This window comes from Podarcis gaigeae (assembly GCF_964106915.1).
Source record: "Podarcis gaigeae genome assembly, chromosome: Z".
Lineage (NCBI taxonomy): Eukaryota > Metazoa > Chordata > Lepidosauria > Squamata > Lacertidae > Podarcis > Podarcis gaigeae.
The window spans coordinates 16395566-16414665 of record NC_139691.1 but is presented as its reverse complement, the minus strand read 5'-3'; the positions used below and the strand labels follow the sequence as shown (position 1 = coordinate 16414665).

The 19100-nt window shown below is 46.6% G+C and overlaps 2 protein-coding genes across 26 annotated transcripts in view; one reads left to right on the top strand and one right to left on the bottom strand.

The window, feature by feature from the left end:
- The window catches only part of USP20 (ubiquitin specific peptidase 20), a 41376-nt gene extending 33781 nt beyond the window's left edge, over positions 1-7595 (top strand). For 4 of the 5 annotated variants that reach the window (XM_083722133.1, XM_083722132.1, XM_083722136.1 and 1 more), the window contains exons 22-24: positions 75-177; positions 724-795; positions 1540-6000. In XM_083722133.1, the coding sequence (XP_083578259.1) occupies positions 75-177; positions 724-795; positions 1540-1700 (336 nt within the window). In that variant the 3' untranslated portion in view covers positions 1701-6000. Of the gene's footprint in view, positions 1-74; positions 178-723; positions 796-1539; positions 6001-7327 lie in introns of those variants that run through there. The other variant, XM_083722134.1, reaches the window with a different exon arrangement.
- Positions 7596-11864: 4269 nt separating this feature from the next.
- Positions 11865-19100, bottom strand: part of FNBP1 (formin binding protein 1) — a 118181-nt gene continuing 110945 nt past the window's right edge. For 8 of the 21 annotated variants that reach the window (XM_083721943.1, XM_083721959.1, XM_083721961.1 and 5 more), the window contains 2 exons: positions 18057-18196; positions 16725-17471 (listed from right to left, as the gene is read on the bottom strand). In XM_083721943.1, coding sequence (XP_083578069.1) covers positions 17293-17471; positions 18057-18196 — 319 coding nt within the window. In that variant the 3' untranslated portion in view covers positions 16725-17292. Of the gene's footprint in view, positions 13196-14516; positions 14549-14600; positions 17472-18056; positions 18197-19100 lie in introns of those variants that run through there. The other 13 variants (XM_083721952.1, XM_083721960.1, XM_083721944.1 and 10 more) reach the window with 7 other exon arrangements.

The following is a 19100-nucleotide window of genomic DNA, read 5'->3' as shown; positions in this document are numbered from 1 at the left end:
CACCACTGCCTTTAGCTGCCATGATAAAACAAATGACTTTAGCAGTAATTCCCTCTTTGCCCTCTGCCCATCAGCTGAACAAGGCCTTCCAGGCCGAAGAGTCTCCTGGAGTCATCTATTGCATAAGCATGCAGTGGTTCCGCGAGTGGGAGGCCTTCGTCAAAGGAAAGGACAACGGTAAAGACTGGCAGGGAGGGGAGTTGGCAGTGGAAAAGGAGGGATGGGGAGAGAACAGGGTTGTCACCAAGTGCCTTGGAAGCGACTCAGAAGGGGAGGGGGTTTCTCTCATTCAGTAGGGATGGCCAACCAGCAAGCCCGTCTGCCCCGGTCCAAGTATGGTGGTTCTGGCAAAGTCACAGTGCGATAAAGCTTTTATATGAATGTAAGGTGATGGGAATGGTTTTCCCCATTTTACCCTCACAGCAGAGAGTTTGGCAGACAGTCGGAGACTAGGCCCAAGGTCCTCCGTGAGCTTCATAGCACTTGAGTCCCGGTCTGCCATATCCTAGCCTGGCAGTCTAAACCTGCCTCTGTCACTCTCTTTCAGCCTAACCTACTCCGCAGGGTTGTTGTGAGGATGAACTGGGGAGAGGTGGAGAACTGTGTATACACCACCTTGAGCTACTTGGAGGAAAAGTGGGCTATGAATAAATTAATGGAACTATGGCAAATTTAATTTTGAACTGTACTACCTGCTAACTAGTATTCCTTCTTTTCCTGTAGAACCGCCTGGACCTATCGACAACAGCAAGATTGCTGTGGCAAAAGGCAGTGGTCACATGCAGGTCAAGCAGGGTAAGGCTCCTCACAGCAGCTATTTCAGCCTCCCCCCCCCTTTCCTGTTTTCCATTCTGTCTGCCTCCCTCAAGAGACAGGATCTTAGTGAAGCTGAAGCAAAGGAGAAAATTATGGGGCTTGGGAGAGGACCTTGAGTGGCTTTAGAAAGAGGACTAAACAAATTCATGGAGGGGTAAGGCTATCCAGTATGTTCCTGGATATCAGTTGCTGGGGAACACATGTAAGAGTGTGGCACTGAGGTCCTACATATGGGCTTCCCATTGGGGCATCCGGTTGACTTCGGTGAGAGCAGGAAGGTAGACTAGATGGGCCACTTGTCTGATCCAGTAGTGAGGCTGGGAACCACAAGTGGGCAGAGCTGGTGTTGCAGTTGGATCCTGTCTACAGGCTTCCCACGGGGGCATCTGGCTGGTCACTGTGCTTCAATAGATGGGCCTTTGGTCTTCTCTAGCAGCCAGGCTCTTATTGTGTTCTTAGTTCCCTCTGGGCTTCTCGTCTGCAACTTGCAGCGTGGAAAGAGTAGCAGCCTACCTCACAGAGTTCCTGTACAGCACTATAAACACTCTTTTGCAATGCTCTTAAGTTGTCTATTAATAATAGCAGTAATTCCCCTCACCGTTTAATAATGCTTTTACTGCTTTGAGCAAAGCTATGAGAAAATTTTGCTGCTGACAGAAGCCGTTTGGATCTGCCCAGCTTACATCAGTGTTTTCTCTACTGCTACCTATGCTCTTTTGGCAGGAGCCGATTATGGGCAGATTTCCGAGGAGACGTGGACTTACTTAAGCACAATCTACAGCGGAGGCCCCGAGATTGCCATCCGGCAGAATGTGGCCCAGGTGCAGGAGGTGGAGAACATGCACGGGGAGCAGAAGATTGAGGCTGAGACCCGGGCGGCCTGAGAGACAGTGGACCACGTGGGGAAGGTACACTGGAGAGACGCAGGGGCACCCAGAGCCCCTGAGGTTAGGCTCATGTGGATAGCTGCTTTACCTTCTGTCACACCATTTCCCCATCTAGACCCATTACAGTCTACTCCAGGGATGGGGCAACTGTGCCCCCCCATCTGTTGAACTACAACTCCCATCAGCCCCAGCTAGCATGCTCCAGTGGTCAATGGATGATGGAAGTTAAGAAGCTGCCTTTAGAATGTTCCTGAATCCTGAAGAGTTTCTTTAAACAAACCCCTCTGTTCCAAAACCTTTCAACAGTTTTTTTTTTTAAAAAAACCACATAAAAAGCTGCTTTGTAGTGAGTCAGACCATTGTTCTATCTAGCTCCTTATTGTCTACACTAACTGGCAGGGACTCTCCAGGGGTTTCAGGCAGTATCTCTTTCCCAGCTATATTTGGAGATACTGCTGCAGATTGAACCTGGGACCTTCTGCAAGCAAATCTGGTGCTCTGCCACTGAGCTGCACCCCCCCACCAATAAAGATTCTAGTCCAATTGTTCAGCCAGCATGAAGTAATTAAGTGGGAAGATAGAAAGTTTCCTTTATACCATTGGTCCATTTAGCTCAGTATGATCTACAGTGATTGGCAGCGGCTCTTGGGAATTTCAGGCAGGGAGTCTAGGAGAGACTTACATGGAGAAGCTGGGAACTGAACCTGAGACCTGTGTACAAAGCAGGTGCTCTACCATGGAGCTATTGTATTTCACCTAAAAATAAAAGAAAGACCCTAGTCCTCATGGTTCTGTATGGGTTGAACTGAATAAGAACTTAGAAAGATTACTTATAACACGTCAGACCATCGGTCTATCTAGCTCAGTATAGCCGACACTGACTGGCAGTGGGTCTCCAGGGTTTCAGGTAGGGGACATTCCTAGCTCTACTTGGAGATGTCATTGGGGAATGAAGCTGGGACCTTGAGCACACAAAATAGATGCTGTACTGCTGAGCTACATTCTACGAGTCTTGTTGGGCTGCCAAGTTCCCCATCCGTGATCCACTCTTCTGGCTCAAGGTGCTCAGCCCTGTTACTTAAGACCCTTTTGTTCACCTCAGGTACCAGGGATTGAACCTGGGACTGTGAGCATGCAAAGTGTGTTCCCTACCATGGATTGATAGTCTCTATGCCCCCTCAACATACACCTCATCAAGCCATCTTGGTACAACACTGCCTGACTGTGCTTTTTTGCTTGCCTGCACAGAGGATAGAGAGAGGTGTGTGGGCATTTGTAGAAATTAGCCTACTGTGCAAAGGTAAAATTTGCACCCATTGCTCCACCCACTTTTAATAGAATCATAGAATTGTAGACTTGGAAAGTTCCCAAGGGTCATCTAGTCCTACCCCCAGCAATGCAGGAATCACAGCTGATGAATCCCAGACAGGTGGCCATCCAACCTGTTTAAAAACATCCAACAAAGGAAGAGTCCACCGCCTTCCAAGGTAGTCCATCCCAGCGTCGAACAACTCTCGCCTTCAAAAAGTTCTTCCTAATGTTTTGCCTCACCCATCTCTGGGAAGTGGCTGCCAGGAGGATGCCCAGAAGGAAACCTGGCCCCCAGGCTGAAAAAGGTTCCCCAGCTGTGTTCTAAAAAGAAGCACAGCTCTGATCTCTTTCCTGTGCTCTTGACAGGTTGGGCTGGCCCTGACTTCCCCTTGGGGAGTGGACATCCTTGGGAGTGATTCCAAACTCTCTACATTTCTTTGTTTCCCTTTGTTTCCCTTTCTCTCATGTTTTGGAACTGAAAAAGCATACAACACAGCCCCCGCCACGGTCACCTTGTCCTGTTCACAGTGAGTAACACTTGTAGGAAGCGATGTTAATTTTGTGGGGAAAATAGATATAAATCACCTGTGTGGAGTAATGAATAAAAGACTTGGCTGGGTCCCTAGATCCAAAGCACAGGACTTAACACACTTTAGCAAGAGAAACACCTCCCTGGGTTTAAAATCACAGAATCATGCAGCACAGTGAAGCAAGAGGGACATAAGTTTTAAGACCTTTTAAATATCCTGTTATAGCCGTGTACAGCACTTCCCCTTCTCTACCCCTCTTGCAACGGACAGAAAACAGCATTACTAAGTTTAAATGCTTTACTTACAAAACACCAAAGGTTAGATTCATGTGTTATTCCATGCAGCAGCAAGAAGAACACAGGGTGTTTACAAAATACAGAAATAGCTTAAAGCACACAGTCTGAGCTTGTAGCAAGCAAGCTCAGGCATGTCCTATTTCTGTTCATTCTCCTTCACCATGTAAACTCACAAAGGAGGAACCCTAACTTACTTCCAGGTGAGGGATGTGACCTAGCTGAGTCTAGGAACAAAGTAGTATAATAACCCCTTCATGCATTAACTAGCCCTATGTTTTTCTAGCTATATTTGACTGCAATTCCCCACAAATTTGATGCCTAGCCTAGCACCAATGAGGCCTTGCAGGTGTCCACTTGCAGCTTCACAGGCCAGAGAGTGCCCTGCAAGTCTTGCCTTTGCCCAGCTGAGAAAGAGGAAGACACCTTTGCCAGAGTTGCATTTGTCTGGTTTTTGCTTGCCTCCTTCCTAGTCCCTGACTGGATAGGTCTGCATTCTGCTTGGTGTGAGCTCGGAGGAAGCTTGGAGAACTAGTTTTCCTGCTTTCTGCTGGCCTCTCCATTTGTCCTTTTCCCTTTGGCGATCCTTGCGGCCTTTCAACAGCCCTGACCTTTTAGCCCGCTCCTTGGGCACCAAGCATAGCCACATACCTTTTCTTATTAATTTGCCCGCCTCCCTCCTCTTGGATTTCTACCATTTCAGTAGTTGATGTAGCAGTTCTGCTGGAGTCAGACACAGATGTTTGTGGGGTGGATGACCTTTCAAAGTAATGTCAGGAGTTGCTCATGTTCTCTCTCAGCCAGAGGCATTAGAGTGACAAAAATCCCCCCTACTATTGCGCATAATCCGCCCCCCCTTCTGTTGTGTATTGGCGGCGGGGAGTTTTCAAACCACAAAGTGGATCCCATCATTGTGATTTATTTATTTATTTATTTGTAAGGATGCAAAACTCCACCTTCCGATTCAGGATGCCTGTCTCCCACCCCTTCCTTGAACACAATCCCATTCACATAAAGAACAAGTGCGGCTGATCAGCTTCTTCCCATCCCATTGACTGTGGCCTCCCTGAAAATGGGTGTGTGGAAGGAAGGAATTTTGAGGAAATGGGTACCCATGAATTAGCCCCTGATGACCCCATACTAATCTTGTCGCACCCACACAACAGCACGACCCACTCCTGACTGCATGTGCAGCCAGGAACACTGGAAGCATCTTCCTAGGGAGGTGGGCAATACTTGATGTTTGGGTGCAGCTGCCTGTGAAACCAAGGAAGACGGATTGTCCCACCTGAACCGGCAGCCCCACCCTCCTCCTTTTTTGGCTGTGGGAGCACAGGGGTGTGTCTCTGTCTTTCTGAAATGCCTCCTGCATCCAGACTGCTGGAGGACCAGTGTTAGAACAGTTCTGATCTGTGGTGAAAGATTGGACAGTTTCTGAGGGAAAACCATGTAGCCCAACAAGTCTGGCACACTTGTGAAGATAGAGCCCCCCCCCACAATTCCAGGAACCACTACTGCATTTTTCTGCTCAGCAGCTGACGAGAGATACCTTTTTGAGGGAGGTCCTGTCTCATGTTGCTTTGCACAGTCTCTGTTTCTGTCCAGTCACATGTACCCTCAACATAGTTTTGTGTTGGTAATTGGTCTAGTGCAGTCTCACCTCCCCACACCTCTTTGCCTCTCTGGCCACTCCCAGGCTTTAATGGGATTGCTCCAAACCATTTTTTGTTTTGTTTATGGGAATGGATAAGAGCGGATAATGGAGGGAGATGCATGAAGATCTCTTTAGTGAGATGTGGACTTCTGGAAGCACGAAATCCTCTGCTGCAAACAGCAACCACTTCCGCCTCTTTTTAAAGAGAACTCTCTTGCAGAAGTTTCTCCATCTTTTTGTTGCTGCTTTACCTGTTGACCTGGATCTGTAAATGCCTAAAAGAGCATCCTCCTAGGCACCTGAGGAGCGTGTGGGGAGATGACTTGCTGTGGGGGTGTCATTCCTGCTCTTACCATGGAATGCCCTTTTCGAGGGCAGCCTCTGTTTGTGCTCTGTGGGTGGTGCCTTAAAAGAGACCGAGTACGTTATGGAGTGTCAAACTCTTGTGCTCAAATTCCTTCCTTTTGTGCTAAGACTGTTGAGCCAATAAAAAAAGCTTGCATTCAGAAGCTGTGTAAATATTGCTTTGCTTGTCCATGTGTTTATTCTCCATCACAGCAGCCCCCCCCCCCAATGCTGAGGTTGGCCCCAGAAGGGACACTCTGGTTTTGCTTTATCCTCTGCCTGGATAGGTGCTGAACATCAGGCTCTAATGGCCAAATATACCCCGCCCCAAGGCCTTGCCACCTGGACTTTGGGACCCCCTTTAAACAAACTTCTGAACTGCATCCTGCCTTATGGGGCAAGTAAGCATTCACCTGGAAAGGGAGGGGAAAGAGTTTTAAGTGGGGGCCATCAGATACGATACGTGCTTTCTGTTATTGCCTCTCTTCCCTTCGCTTTTAACTGCCTATGTCTGCAGGCCCAGTTGGCATCATTTCCTGTCATGGAATTTTGCTGCAAGCTGCCAGTTGCAAACCTTACTAGCTTGGCTCCAGCTGAGTAGCCTGTTCTCAATGGCCAGCCAGATGCCCCAGTGAGAAGCCTACAAGCAGGACCCAGACACAAGTCCTCTCCCCTCCTGAGGTTTCCAGCAACTGGCATTCAGAAGAATGGCTGCCTTTGATCAGAGCGGCAGAGCTGAGCTGCCATGGCTAGCCTTATCTCCTGCATGAAATGGTCTAGTCCTCTTTTAAATCCATCCAAAGTCAGTGGCCATCACTGTGTCTTGCAGGAAGTTCAGTTCAACTATAATGCAGTGTGAAGGTGTTACTTCCTTTTGTCTGGCTTTCACCTTCCAGTATTCATAGTGTGGTGTATCACCATCCCCTTTGATGGCTGAGAAGACTTCCTCCTTGTGAGTTTGAATTGAGGGCTCAGTACTTAACTAAAAGCTAGAGATAATCTCTTGATGGTGTTTCAGGACCAAGAGCCAAACGTTGATGAAAGTGTTTTGTTTCCCCAAATCACAGTTAACAAGTCCTGTGTTTGCTCTCAAATGGAAGCACTTTATTTGATAGAATTCTTTCATCAAGAAACAAATGGGTCAAACACCAGAACCTTTTTGTTGTCGGTTTTTTCTTTACACACTTTTGGGGGTTATGAGACAACACACACACATACATTAAGATGCTGTTGAAACCTACGCAAAATAATCCAGTGCCTAAAAACTCACACAGAAATCATTTCTTTTTTAATAATAAAAAAAGTGCTTGACATTATATGTTAAAATATAATTTGGCTTACTTTTTTTAAAAAAATCTTTTTTTTGACACTTCAAGCATGAGGGGGCAGGGAGCGATGGAGTCAATATGCAGCAGGAAACTTTGAAAAATATTCAGCATTAAAACACAACTTTTCAGTAAATATGTTTCTTTTCTCTTTGTATATTTACAGATGTTAAGGGAGAGTAAGAGAGAGATGGGAGCAGAGGGCGGAGAAGGCTGATTTGTTTTCTTAGAGGCAAGGATCATAACGTTTCCTCTTCAATAGGATCATGAGATGGTCACAAGTTTTTGCAAACTAGATGCTTTATTAATCTGCTTCAGGTTAAATTTGGAGGCTCTGCCTCAGAGCTCTGTACGTGCTCCAGAGTGCCTTTTGAACTCCTTAAATGTGTCTGGAGCACCAATACACTCATTTCATCTTAGCAAAGTGTCTCAATCCTTTTACAGATAGGTAGCCGTGTTGGTCTGCCATAGTCAAAACAAAAAAAATTCCTTCCAGTAGCACCTTAAAGACCAACTAAGTCAGTTCTTGGTATGAGCTTTCGTGTGCATGCACACTTCTTCAGATACAGGTATCTGAAGAAGTGTGCATGCACACGAAAGCTCATACCAAGAACTGACTTAGTTGGTCTTTAAGGTGCTACTGGAAGGATTTTTTTTTGTTCAATCCTTTTCTGTGCAAAGCTGTTCTGGCTACTGAAGCCCATATTCTTTGGGGTTTCCAGGAGCCAGGGCCATTCTGGATCTGGGAGACATCTAAGGCCTGCATGTCTCTGCACATTTGTTTTGCTACATAAAAGAAAAAGTCACCAAGTGACCCACGTGGCGGCCTGCAGCATGGACCAGAAGTCTTGACATGGATGTACAGAAGACATAAGCACTTTTTGGAATGATTTTAAGAGCAGCCCCTTGCAAGTACATCACCCCCTGCCTTTGCTACTTGCTTTATGGATATGTTCTGAAATGAATCAAAGGGTCGATTAGTTGTCCCTTTGAGAGCTATCTAATTTTTATTTATTTTTTTAAATAGTGTCCCATCTACTTTGTGTGCTCTGCTTCCATTTTTATCTCCAGATCACACACACAATTTCTCTGGCAAGGTGTTGAGGCAGGAGATGTGGTAGTGATGCTACAGGTGCTAGCCAATAGGTGACCTCCCCCTAGGTGATGTTCCCTTACTTTAAAATGGTTGGTGCTCTATCAAACCTCAAATTTCCCAGTTGGATGGGGGGTGGGTTTGGCACTTCATGGACAGGGTCATAGTGCTTACAAACTAGTGCTGCTGTCTGAAAAATCTTAACCCACATGGGTGCTCTCTTGACTTCCAATTCTGTGCCTAGGCAGGAGAAAAGCGCCTCTGTTAAATTCTTTCCTGAAATGTCCACCTAGTAGAACAGAGAGAGGACCCTTTAGTCAAAGGTGGCTCGATGTTTTCTTTTTATACCTGTTTGGTTCTTAAGAGTAGCAAAGATTTGCCAAGAAGCTGCCAACTTTGTAGAAACTCAAGGAAACCATATTTTCACAGCCTAGTTATAAAGGCAGAAATGATTCTCCCCCCAGCTTGTGATGTAGCCACATGGACACAGCAATCATTTGGGCATTGTTGGTACAGGGTGACAATAATATACTGTCCACCTAACATATATCTATCTATATCTAATGTCTGTTTATTGAAAAGCAGACTTTCTCTTACATTAGTGGCACCATAAATTGGGAAGAAGATCCCTTCATCTTATTTACATGTTGGGACGATCAGGGATGTTACATACTTTGCCAACAGAAATAGCTGTGGTGCTGTAAGTTTCATATCAACTTTGTCTTCCTGCAGATCTCGGGAAGGAGAAGCGTTCAGGATTCTTTAGTTGTGATTCCTGCAATGCAGGGAATCGGACTAGATGACCCTTTGGGTGCCTTCCAACTCTACATTTTTTTAATTTCATGACTGAACAGCACAGCTTGGCTGCTTTTCAGGCTGCTGGCCTCTGGATAAATATATAATTGAAGCAGATGCTATGGCAGCTGAGATCTGTATTCTGCGTCCCTCCTGAACAGGAACGGTGGTGCTCAAGGGCATTCCTCACCCAGAAATTCAGCCTAGTGAACAGGGTTCCTTTTACTTTCTGCACTCTTTTTGCCTCCTGCTCCCCACTGATGACAGCCCTGACTATCCCACAGTAGTGGGCAGCTGAGAATACTGGAAGTAAGAAAGGTTCTGGGTGTCACTTAGTGTGGCCCATCCTATACATTACTCCAGCAACATGACACACTTTCCGGTGGCTTTTGCCCCCATGCTATGACAATGTTCAAGTGGCCAGCTATGCACACACATGGACCACAAATGCAACTTTCCAACACACCAGCCCTTCCACTGCGATGAAAGGAGTAGACAAGAGCTTTATCCCCTTCAGACTTGCTTCATCCTTTCCGCTTGTGATCCAATGCTGGGTGAACGCATACAACAGTTTGCCGGGGGTGGGTAACATTTGGCCCTTCAAATGTTGGCCTTCTCGTTGTCCTTGCTCATTGGCCATGCTGGGACTGGTGGGAGCTGGAGACCTAGGTCCTCTAGCCCTGCTCTTTCTTACATTGACTGGCAGTGGATCTCCAGGGTGTCAAACCGAAATCTTTCCCAGCCTTACCTGGAGACCCAGGGGATTGAGCTAGGACCATCCTGCATACAAAGCAGATGCCCTGCTACTGAGCCAAAGACCCTCCCCCATTTGGCAGGTGACCAGCTGTAATACAACCAACAATAGGTTGCTTTTGGAAATCAATCTGTCCCCTAATCTCAGTCTGAAACCTTCTCTTTGCGCTACCTGGAATGGGCCACACTTGTTTGTCTCGAACTGCCTCTATTGATGAGCACCACACCGCGGAAGTTCCAGCGCTGACGATCTTAACTTCAACATCCATTCATATGTATGGCAGACACTCTGTAACAAGTGTGTGCATGTGGGTCTTTTAAATGAGAACTGGGCCAGGCTCTTTCAGTGTGATCTGTGATCCGTCACCCGCTGTCAAAATGCAGGTGTTTGGGAGACGAAGGCATGAGCTCAAAACCCAAAGTATTTTATCTTTCACGCAGCAAGAAAACCACTTCCAGTCAGCCGCCCATGATGAAGGTGTGCTGTCCAGCATGAACACAGATGAAACTACTGCTCAGTTAATCAACCCGGTCACATTGCCAAAAAGGGAATTGAAGACAGAACACCTACATTGCCAAAGTGCTGGGCTATGACATTCCAGTACGGGTTGGGGTGGCAGGGAAGGATAAATCAAGAGTGCGATTTTGTTTCAACATGGTATGGGAATAAAAGCAGAATAAAGGCAAGAGCAGGCAGAGACAGCATGCAGAAGGGAAGAAAGGAAGGTCTTGAGATGCTAAGGACCAAATAAATTAAGAACAGCAGCAGAGAGTTTAAATCTGGGCACCTTAAAAAAAGGCAGGCAGGTGCAGGCAAGGCAGCAGGGGGCGAGCATGCGGGCCCAGAGGCAGTGGAAACGGAGGTCTGCAGAAAACTGGCTGGAAGCGTGCAGGGGGTGGGCGTTGGTTTTGGGCGCACAGGTAGGCGGGTGTTTTGCAAAGGGGTGCATGGCGAGGTTTCCAGCGTCAGCTGAGCAAGAGCACACTCCGGCCCCTCCCAGCAAGCATCTATTAGGGCTCTCCAGTAAATCCTTGACAGTGGGCAAAACCACAACGTGGACAAAATTTAAACTTGGGATGAAAGGATATGGCCTACTCACTGCGGATGCAGTTGAGGGTGGGGAATGCAGTCTCTAAGGGCAAAAACTAAGGAAAGTGGCTAGACCTCAGGAAGGCCTTCAGAACAAGGGCTGACTTCTCTTGAACTCTGTGAAGATGCCAGGAAGTGTTCAGTCTCTCCACCCCCCCCCCCAAAAAAAAGATATCTGAACAATTGGCACATACCAACTCAACCCATCTATTGCTTATTTGTTTCTTGGTGGGTGGGGGTTTCCCTTCACACATTACGTTCTTTCCAAGGCGTATTTTCATGTACGCTTAATGAAACACAACACCTGGATAGGACAAGTGAGCACAGCATAATGGGGGAAATAGTTGTCAGAACAATGCTGTGCTTGCTGCTGTGTGTCCTCAGTGCTCTGCAGTGTTAACATGCAGGATTTGGCACTTATTTGCAGCAGCCTGGAGTTGGTTGCAGGACCAGGGTCACAACCCTGGACATATCAGCTAGAAGAAAAGCCCCACTAAACACAATGGGGCTTGCTTCCACTTAAACATCTACAGCAAGCATGGCTAGCTAGTGACCCATTGGATTTCCCTGGACTCCCAACTCCCACCATCCTTGGCTGGGGCTGATGGGAGTTGGAGTACAACAGATATGTGGAGGACTACAGGTTCCTTGCTCCTGATCTAAGGACAGGCATCCTCCCTCCTCTCTCTTTCAACAGAGACATCCTTCCATACCCCACATGCACTAGGGAATGCTGCTGCTTAGATCAGGGATGGGGAGACATGTGACCTTCCAGATGCTGTTGGACTCCACCTCCCATCATTCCTATCGGCCACGGTGGCTGCAGGGACTGATGGGAGCTGGAGTCCAACCACAATGTATCAGAATATGGGAAGGCACAAGTTCCCCCACCCTGTTTCCACATTGCCAATCTTAAGATTAGAGACAGAAGTGAGTGGCACTAAATATTATTTAAATAAGTTCTATTTAAAAAAAATAATGAAAATACTATTATGTGGCATCTCTGCAGTCCTTTTCTCATAGGCACTTCGTAGACCTTCCAAACTTGCCCTAAGGAAGCACTTATTATTCCCATTCTGCAGAAGGCAGGCTGAGTCAGAGAAGGCAGCTAGCCTCAACGGCTCCCTCCTGAGTTCCTAGCTGAGGTCCGGTTATAAAGCAGTAATAGCATATGAAGCGCCTGCTGGGTCAGGCCCAAGGGGACCCCATCTAGTCCAGCATCCTTTTCTTACAGGGCCCACCAGGGGCCATCTTGTTAGATCCTCCAGACTTAGGGTAAAGCCAGGCTGAAATGAATAGATCCAAGTTAGCCATGCTCATCAATTTCAATGTGTCCACTCTGAGCAGAGCAGATATTGGATACAACCCATAATGTTACTGATGGGTTTCAATTGAACTACTTCAGTGTTTAGGCCCGATTAAAATCAGCAATTTACTTGCCAAGCTCCCTAACCAGAACTGAATGCAAGACTTTTAAACTGGTTTTGATTCACTATTTAGCTCTGATAACTGCTGTCTAGAGCAGGCATGCTGGGAATTTTGGTCCTCCAGATGTTGCTGAAAGACGACACAATGCCTATCAGGCCCCCAGCAAGCACTGTCAGTAGCTAGGGATGATGGGAATTGTAGTTCAACAAAATCCAAAGGTTTCCCCACACCTGGTTTGGAAGCCCTGCGCTTAAGTGCGTTTGCCTGTGTGTGGTTGCAAGGGAAGCAGAACCTTGGTGTTTTCTCAGCCTCGGTTTCTCATCTACAAAATGGGAACCAAGGCAGCTTGCCTTGCAAACCCCCTTTTAGAAACTATCAGCAACGGAGTCAGGATGGATGAGCAAAGATGGCACATAATGGTGGTCAGCTAGCGAAAGCAAATTGCTGTTGCCTCTACCAGAGGGCAACACGGACATGACGGAAGCTTTTTGGTTACGTCCTCCATTTAAATGAGACTCTGGTGGAACCTCCACATGGTGTAAGAGGAAGAGGAGGGATGGGTTAGTTTGATGCAGCAGGTGGCATGCTGGAGAGTTTTAGCAAGCAACTGGGTGATGATGTTGGGAGTCATGGAATGCACCCACTATTGGGGCAAGAGTTTTATTCCTCCCTCTGCAAATGATAGCTCCATTTCAAGGGAGGGGAGCCTAACACGAGGGAGGGTTGTTGCTGTTGTTAAAAAAAAAAGGGAGGGGAACCCACAAAAAAACCCTGGTGCAAACAGGGTGCTTAAAAAAAAAATCAGACCATTTGTTTCTCCTGTGCCCCTGCTCGCCCCGATGCTCTTGTTACCAGCAGCCAACACATTTAGGAATCTAAACAGAGAGAGAGAGAAAGAAAAGAGAGATTTCGTTAGATACACACAAGTTGGGAGAGGTTTGGGGGAAGGAGGTGTTCAAAAAGCAAAGACCCAGGGGCACTGTACCTTGAAGAGCTAAAGCAGAAATGGATTAAGAAAACAAAACAAATACATCATCATCATCATCATCATCATTATTATTAGACTCCCCAGGGATCCTTTTTAGGAAGATTCTCATGAAGGCACAGACGTGCAGTCCTAACTCAGTTGATTATAAACTGGGCTTTATTTGCTGATGACATACTCTTATTTATTACAGAACCTCATATTATTATTCCAACACTGATGCAAATGATAGATCAGTGGTGGGGTAGAATAAATGGACGGGCGTAGCTGCAGGCAACGACCGTGCTATCTTTTGTCCTGGGTCACATCTACTAGCAACATTTACAGCGCTCTTCTACCACTTTAACAGCCATAGCTTTCCCCAAAGAATTCTGGGTGATTAAGAGTTGTAAAGAGACCCCTTACAGAGCTACAAGTCCCAGCACCCTTAGAAAACTACAATTGTCAGGTTTTCTTTGGAGGAAAGCCATGACTGTCCAAGTGATATGCGTGCTTTAAATATGGTATGGATGTGACCTTAGATTCCTCTTGATTTGCTGATTCTGGCACTATGCATTACATCTGCAGAGGAGCCAGCCTCTCTGTGGGCAATTCTAAAAAGCCCTCTTGCACAATGAGTCAGATCATCGGTCCATCCAGTTCAGTGATGTCCGAAATGCTAGCTAGCAGCAACTCTAGGGTTCTAGGCAGGGGACATTTGTGACAAGAATCAGACTCTTAAACATCAACAGATCATTTTCTGGATGTGTGAAATGAAGACCCACCCCCCGAATAAAATGACTGTCTTAAAGCAAGCACTGAAGGGAAAATTATTCTGAATTCAAGAAGGTGGCATGCACAAATAACTTTTTTTAAAAAAAAGCAAGCAATCCATGGTTTCTGCACCAGCAGATAGAAGCAAATGGAGAACTCTTAAGGCAGATGAAAAGCAACTTTTAAACGGAAGCAACTGGCAACTGTCTATGAACAGCTTTATGGAAGAACAAGCAGTGATGTGATCTAGCGTCTTGCCATGGTCTCCAGCTGCTATGGGCAAAGTAAACGAATTATTTCTGTGGCCAGATAACGTAAAGAAAATCTCACGAGTCTGAGAAAAAAACAAGGTTCTTTTTCTTTTATTGCTGGAAATGACAGCGAAATAATTAAGAGAAGGAACTCAATAGAATAATGATAATTATAATTAAAAAAAAACAGTTCTAGATTTAACAAACCTCAGAAGGTGGACTTTCCTACAATGCTGATTCTGAAGCAGGAAGTATGGAAAAACACAGAAAAGAAGGAAAGAAACTTCAACATCATAAACAGGGTTTTTTTATCTGTTTAAGTTACATCATATACACACTATGGCTCATCTACTTAATGGCCCTTGTTGCTTTTTACACAATTGCCATTGAGTTGCTCTCAGGAACATCTAAAAAAATAATTTGGCAAACATGAAAATAATCACTTAAAAAAAAATCATCCTAGATTTGAAAGTGCATCGGCGTCCTTTAAACAGTGGGAGAGTCTGCAAACTGTGAAAATGCCTGCAAACTGTGATAGTTGTACTACATGGTCTCTGGGCTTCTCCCTGGGAAGATTGATCTACATTCCAGGAGAACCAAAGCGGACGGCGTTTCCTTGAGAAAAAACCTGACCCGGTCAGGATAATACCTTGGGCAAAGATGCATTTCCAAATCTGTCTGCCTTGCAACAATAATACTGTACAGCAGGTGAGTGGGTTTGCACAAGACATAATCGGCAAGCAGACTGAGGGACCCTTCCCCTGGGATGAAAGCAAACCCCCCAACCTCGCCCAAAAATGTTGAAGATGAGGCAATGCAACACTCTTCTCCTCCAGTTCCACTTGCCTGCCTTATGGTGGGCTGGAAAAAAAGCCTCTTTGCAGTAGCTGGATCTCTTTTGCCCACTACCTGGCCATATAATGCTGCCCCACTGACAAGCAGATAGGGCTCAGACGGATGTCCCCTATTTAGGTCAGCAAGTGTAATACTTCTTGGTTATTATGGCAAGAGGCCCAGGTGTCCATTTGGTGGTGGTGGGTGGGTTACAGTATGGCACAATGATGCTTGATGCACGAGCACCTCTCTGGAGTTGACACGTGTTAGCAGTGAGTCATGGGGCAGGGTGCCCTCCGTGGCAAAACCGGAGAACTTCCACAGCCGGCTTGAGTGTTGGAGACAGCATCTGTGTGCTGTTCCAACACTTCTGATCTCCAACAGACAGGGCTGCAAGCATCCTCCAAAATAATACAAAAGGTCTGCTCCCTCCCACAAAAACCTGATCTTGCACTAAATTGCAAATACCCGTTTGTTTTCCATGTTTTGTTCTGCTTCCAGCTAGGAACAACAGAGGGTTTAAAATGCCTATGTGGGACACACAAATGCCCTACCTGCTGGAAATCTCTCCTGCTGCTGACTATTTCCTCTGCAGTCTTAAGGGCTAGAAGCTAACGTCTGATTTCAAAACAGTGGAAGCTGAGGTGGCAGAGGAAGCTGTTGCCTGGTGCCCATTTCTGCAGGTGCACAGAGCCAAACTTACGGGGACTGGTGTGCGTTCAGGATCGTTGCCTTCAGGGACCTTCTTCCATTCGGTGAGTGTGTGTGAGGAACCCAATGACAGGTGGAATGCCACATGCCATAGAAGATGTGGGGCACACATCCCTTTCACACAGAGCACCAGCAAGGCTTTCCAGGCCTTGCCACCCCCTCTACCGAAAAGACAGGTTGGCGTTCATTTACAAGCTGCAAGGGAAGATTGCTTAGCGGTGTTAGCAAGCTTGTCTTCCTGGGAGGCAGGAAATAGTCTTACCATTTGGGAACTGCTGTAAAAGCTTCTGAGAAACCCCATGATTTTCCACAGCAACACAAAAATAAAATAAAATAATAAAATAAAAACACACATCCGGGTCACCACGGTGTGCATTAAAGAAAGACACACATCTTTGTGTGTGTTGAACAATGAAAACAGCAACAACCCTGCGTTCAGACTTTATATTCACAATTCTGCTGCTAGGGCAGATCATTTTTCCATATCTCTGAGCTAAGTGCTCTTGTGGTGGGGTGAAAAGCAGCTCCCAGAGAAAGAGCCAGCGAAGCTCACAATTTTTCCTACCTTTGCTAGTGGTGGAGAAGGGAAGGGGTCCAGCCCCTTGCCCCATCCCACCACCCCTCTGTCTAGCAGCAACAATCTGCTTCTGCATTTCTCCTAAGACACCATCCCCTTGCTTTCAAATGCATCCCCCGTGCTCACAAGGGCTAGAAACTGTGTCTCAAAAAAAGGAAAAAGTGAGATCCTCAGATGCTGCACACTTGAATGGCAGGATTGCAAGGTGAACAGAAGATGTATGACCTTGAATCTAAGGCTTCTCCCCCCAAAGCAAAAAAAAAGAAAAAGAAAAAGAAAAAGAAAAAAGAAAAAGAAAAGAAAAAGGCTTAATAGGCCACATTTTGCTAGCTTAGATGAGAGCCTACAAGTTGTATGTCAATTGTGTCCAAGACGATACTATGAAATCAACAAACAAATGTCACTTTCCTACTTGCAGAAGATACGAACGGAAATATTCATTAAGGCCGCAACCCTAATCATGCCTACTAGGGAGTAAGCCCCAATAAACAGACAATGATGCGTACTCTCAAGTAGAAGTGCAAGAGACTGTCTGCTATAATTAGCCGTGCATTCTGTGCCTTGAGGGAGCGAAACTCTGAGCAATTTCAACTCTTGTGTCAGGAAAGGAAGGTTTTTTTTGGGGGGGGGGCATATCCCACTATTATCACCCATACTTTTTTTTCTCTCTCCCCCCTCTCTCCCTGTGACACCCTCTCATCTGACCAAGCTTTCATAGTTCTTGGAGAAGCACAAGTCTGCTCCTTTCGGAATAGGGAGTAATGCACTTTCCTGGTGCAAAAAGGCTTTCGTCACAGCAGCGGAGGAAAAGCGCCCGCGGCAGCCCCTGCGGAAGCAAAGAAAGCGACCCAGGCAGGCGAGCTAAATGTAAGTCATTGCACCTTTGGCATTCTTTTCCAAAAAGACTTCGACGTAGGAGGTTGGGACGTAACCTTCCTCGTCCTCGTTCCTCCGGATCCGCGTCCAGCCATCGCCTTTGTCCTCCTCGATGACGAACAGCGTTTCTCCTTCAGAGACTGAGATCGTCCCTTCGTTCTGACCTGAGAGACAGGGGATAAAAAAAACAAAGCAAAACCCCTGACAGATTAGGACTAGTGTTTCCCGCGGATTTCTCTCTCTCTCTCTCTTTTTATTTTCTTTAAAACGATAAAAGCACCCACAACATTTATTTATTTATCTACCATCTATTTCAATTCTATCCCACCTTTCCTTCCAAGGAGCTCAAGATGGCAAATGTGGTCCCCTCCCTCCTCATTTAATCCCCAAAACAGCCCTGTGAGGTGGGGCAGTGACTCACCCAAGGTCATCCAGCAAGCTTCGTGGCCGAGTGGGGTTTTGAACCCTGGTCTCCCAGGTCCTAATCCAACACTCTAACCACTACACCACACTTCCTATGAAGCATCTGGAAGCCTTTTTGCAATGGCACATGTGTGACTTGGGGGCTGCTGTGTATGCGCCAAAGATCCTCAAATATAAAGGTATGGGTGGTGGCCCCTGGGTTCCCCCTCACGTCTGTTTGCACGTGCCACGGTGCGACCCCTTGGCCACATCCTGGAACTGCACCTGGCCACAGTGGGACCCCTTGGCCACAAACTGCACCTGGCCCTGAGGGATCTGGGACGTACCTTCAAAGGTATACAGAGCTTTGCACGTCCCGATCGTGGGAAGCGGTTCCTCATCGTCAAACTCATCGTCAAACTCTGGTGCCGGCACTTTCACCTCACTTTCCTGGCTCGGCTCCTCTGTGTAACTGCCATCTGGACTGCTCAACACAGGAAAAGAAACACAGCAACTATAGCGACAGGCTTAGAGGGCCAGGGAGGGAGGGAGGGAGGAGGCAACGCTGGTCTGCCAGCGTCATTATATAGCAGTCTTGGAAGTTGCCTTACACCAAGAAGGACGGCACAGGCCCATCCATCTCAGCATTGTTTGACACTGACTAGCAATGGCTCTTCAGATTTCAGCCCAAAGTAATCCCCGGCCGTATCTGAAGATGCCAGGGACTGAACCTGGAACCTTCTGCATGCAAAGCAGTTGCACTACCGCTGAGCTACAGCGAGGCAAGATTCTAGTCCTCATCGTTCAGAATAAAAGGTTGAATTGTACTGGAAGCTGCCTTGCACTTAGTGAGACTATTGATGCATCTGGCTCAGTGCTGCCTAACACTGATTGGCAGCAGCTCGCCATGGCTTCAGGAAAGAGTCTCTCCCCTGTTCTTCCAGGGGATCCTTCTAGGATCGATGCTTCCAGGATCTTCCACATGCAAGGCTGCCGCCCTGTCACGTGTATGATCGACCTTTCCTAAATCGTTATCTTGCAGGTACATCATTTAGCAGAGCAGATAAAAGCAACACAAAAAACGTAATTCACCAGGGAAAATCACATATACTGGTTGAAACGGCATGCAACAATATGATTTATTAAGAAAAATCCCCAAGAAAATACCAATTCAATTTACGAAAAGCTTTTTTTCTTTAAAAAAAAAAAGAATGCAGAAATTGTTGCAGAATGAATAACTTGGGAGGGCCGGTAATGACAGATTTATTTGTCCACCGTCCCCTCATATAAAGATTGGCCAAGAAGCTCTAGTACTCTGCTGCTGCTTTCCCATCTAGAGCCAGAGGGGGGAGCTGTGTAGTAAGAACCAGCACTGGCTTAAGCAGCAGTAG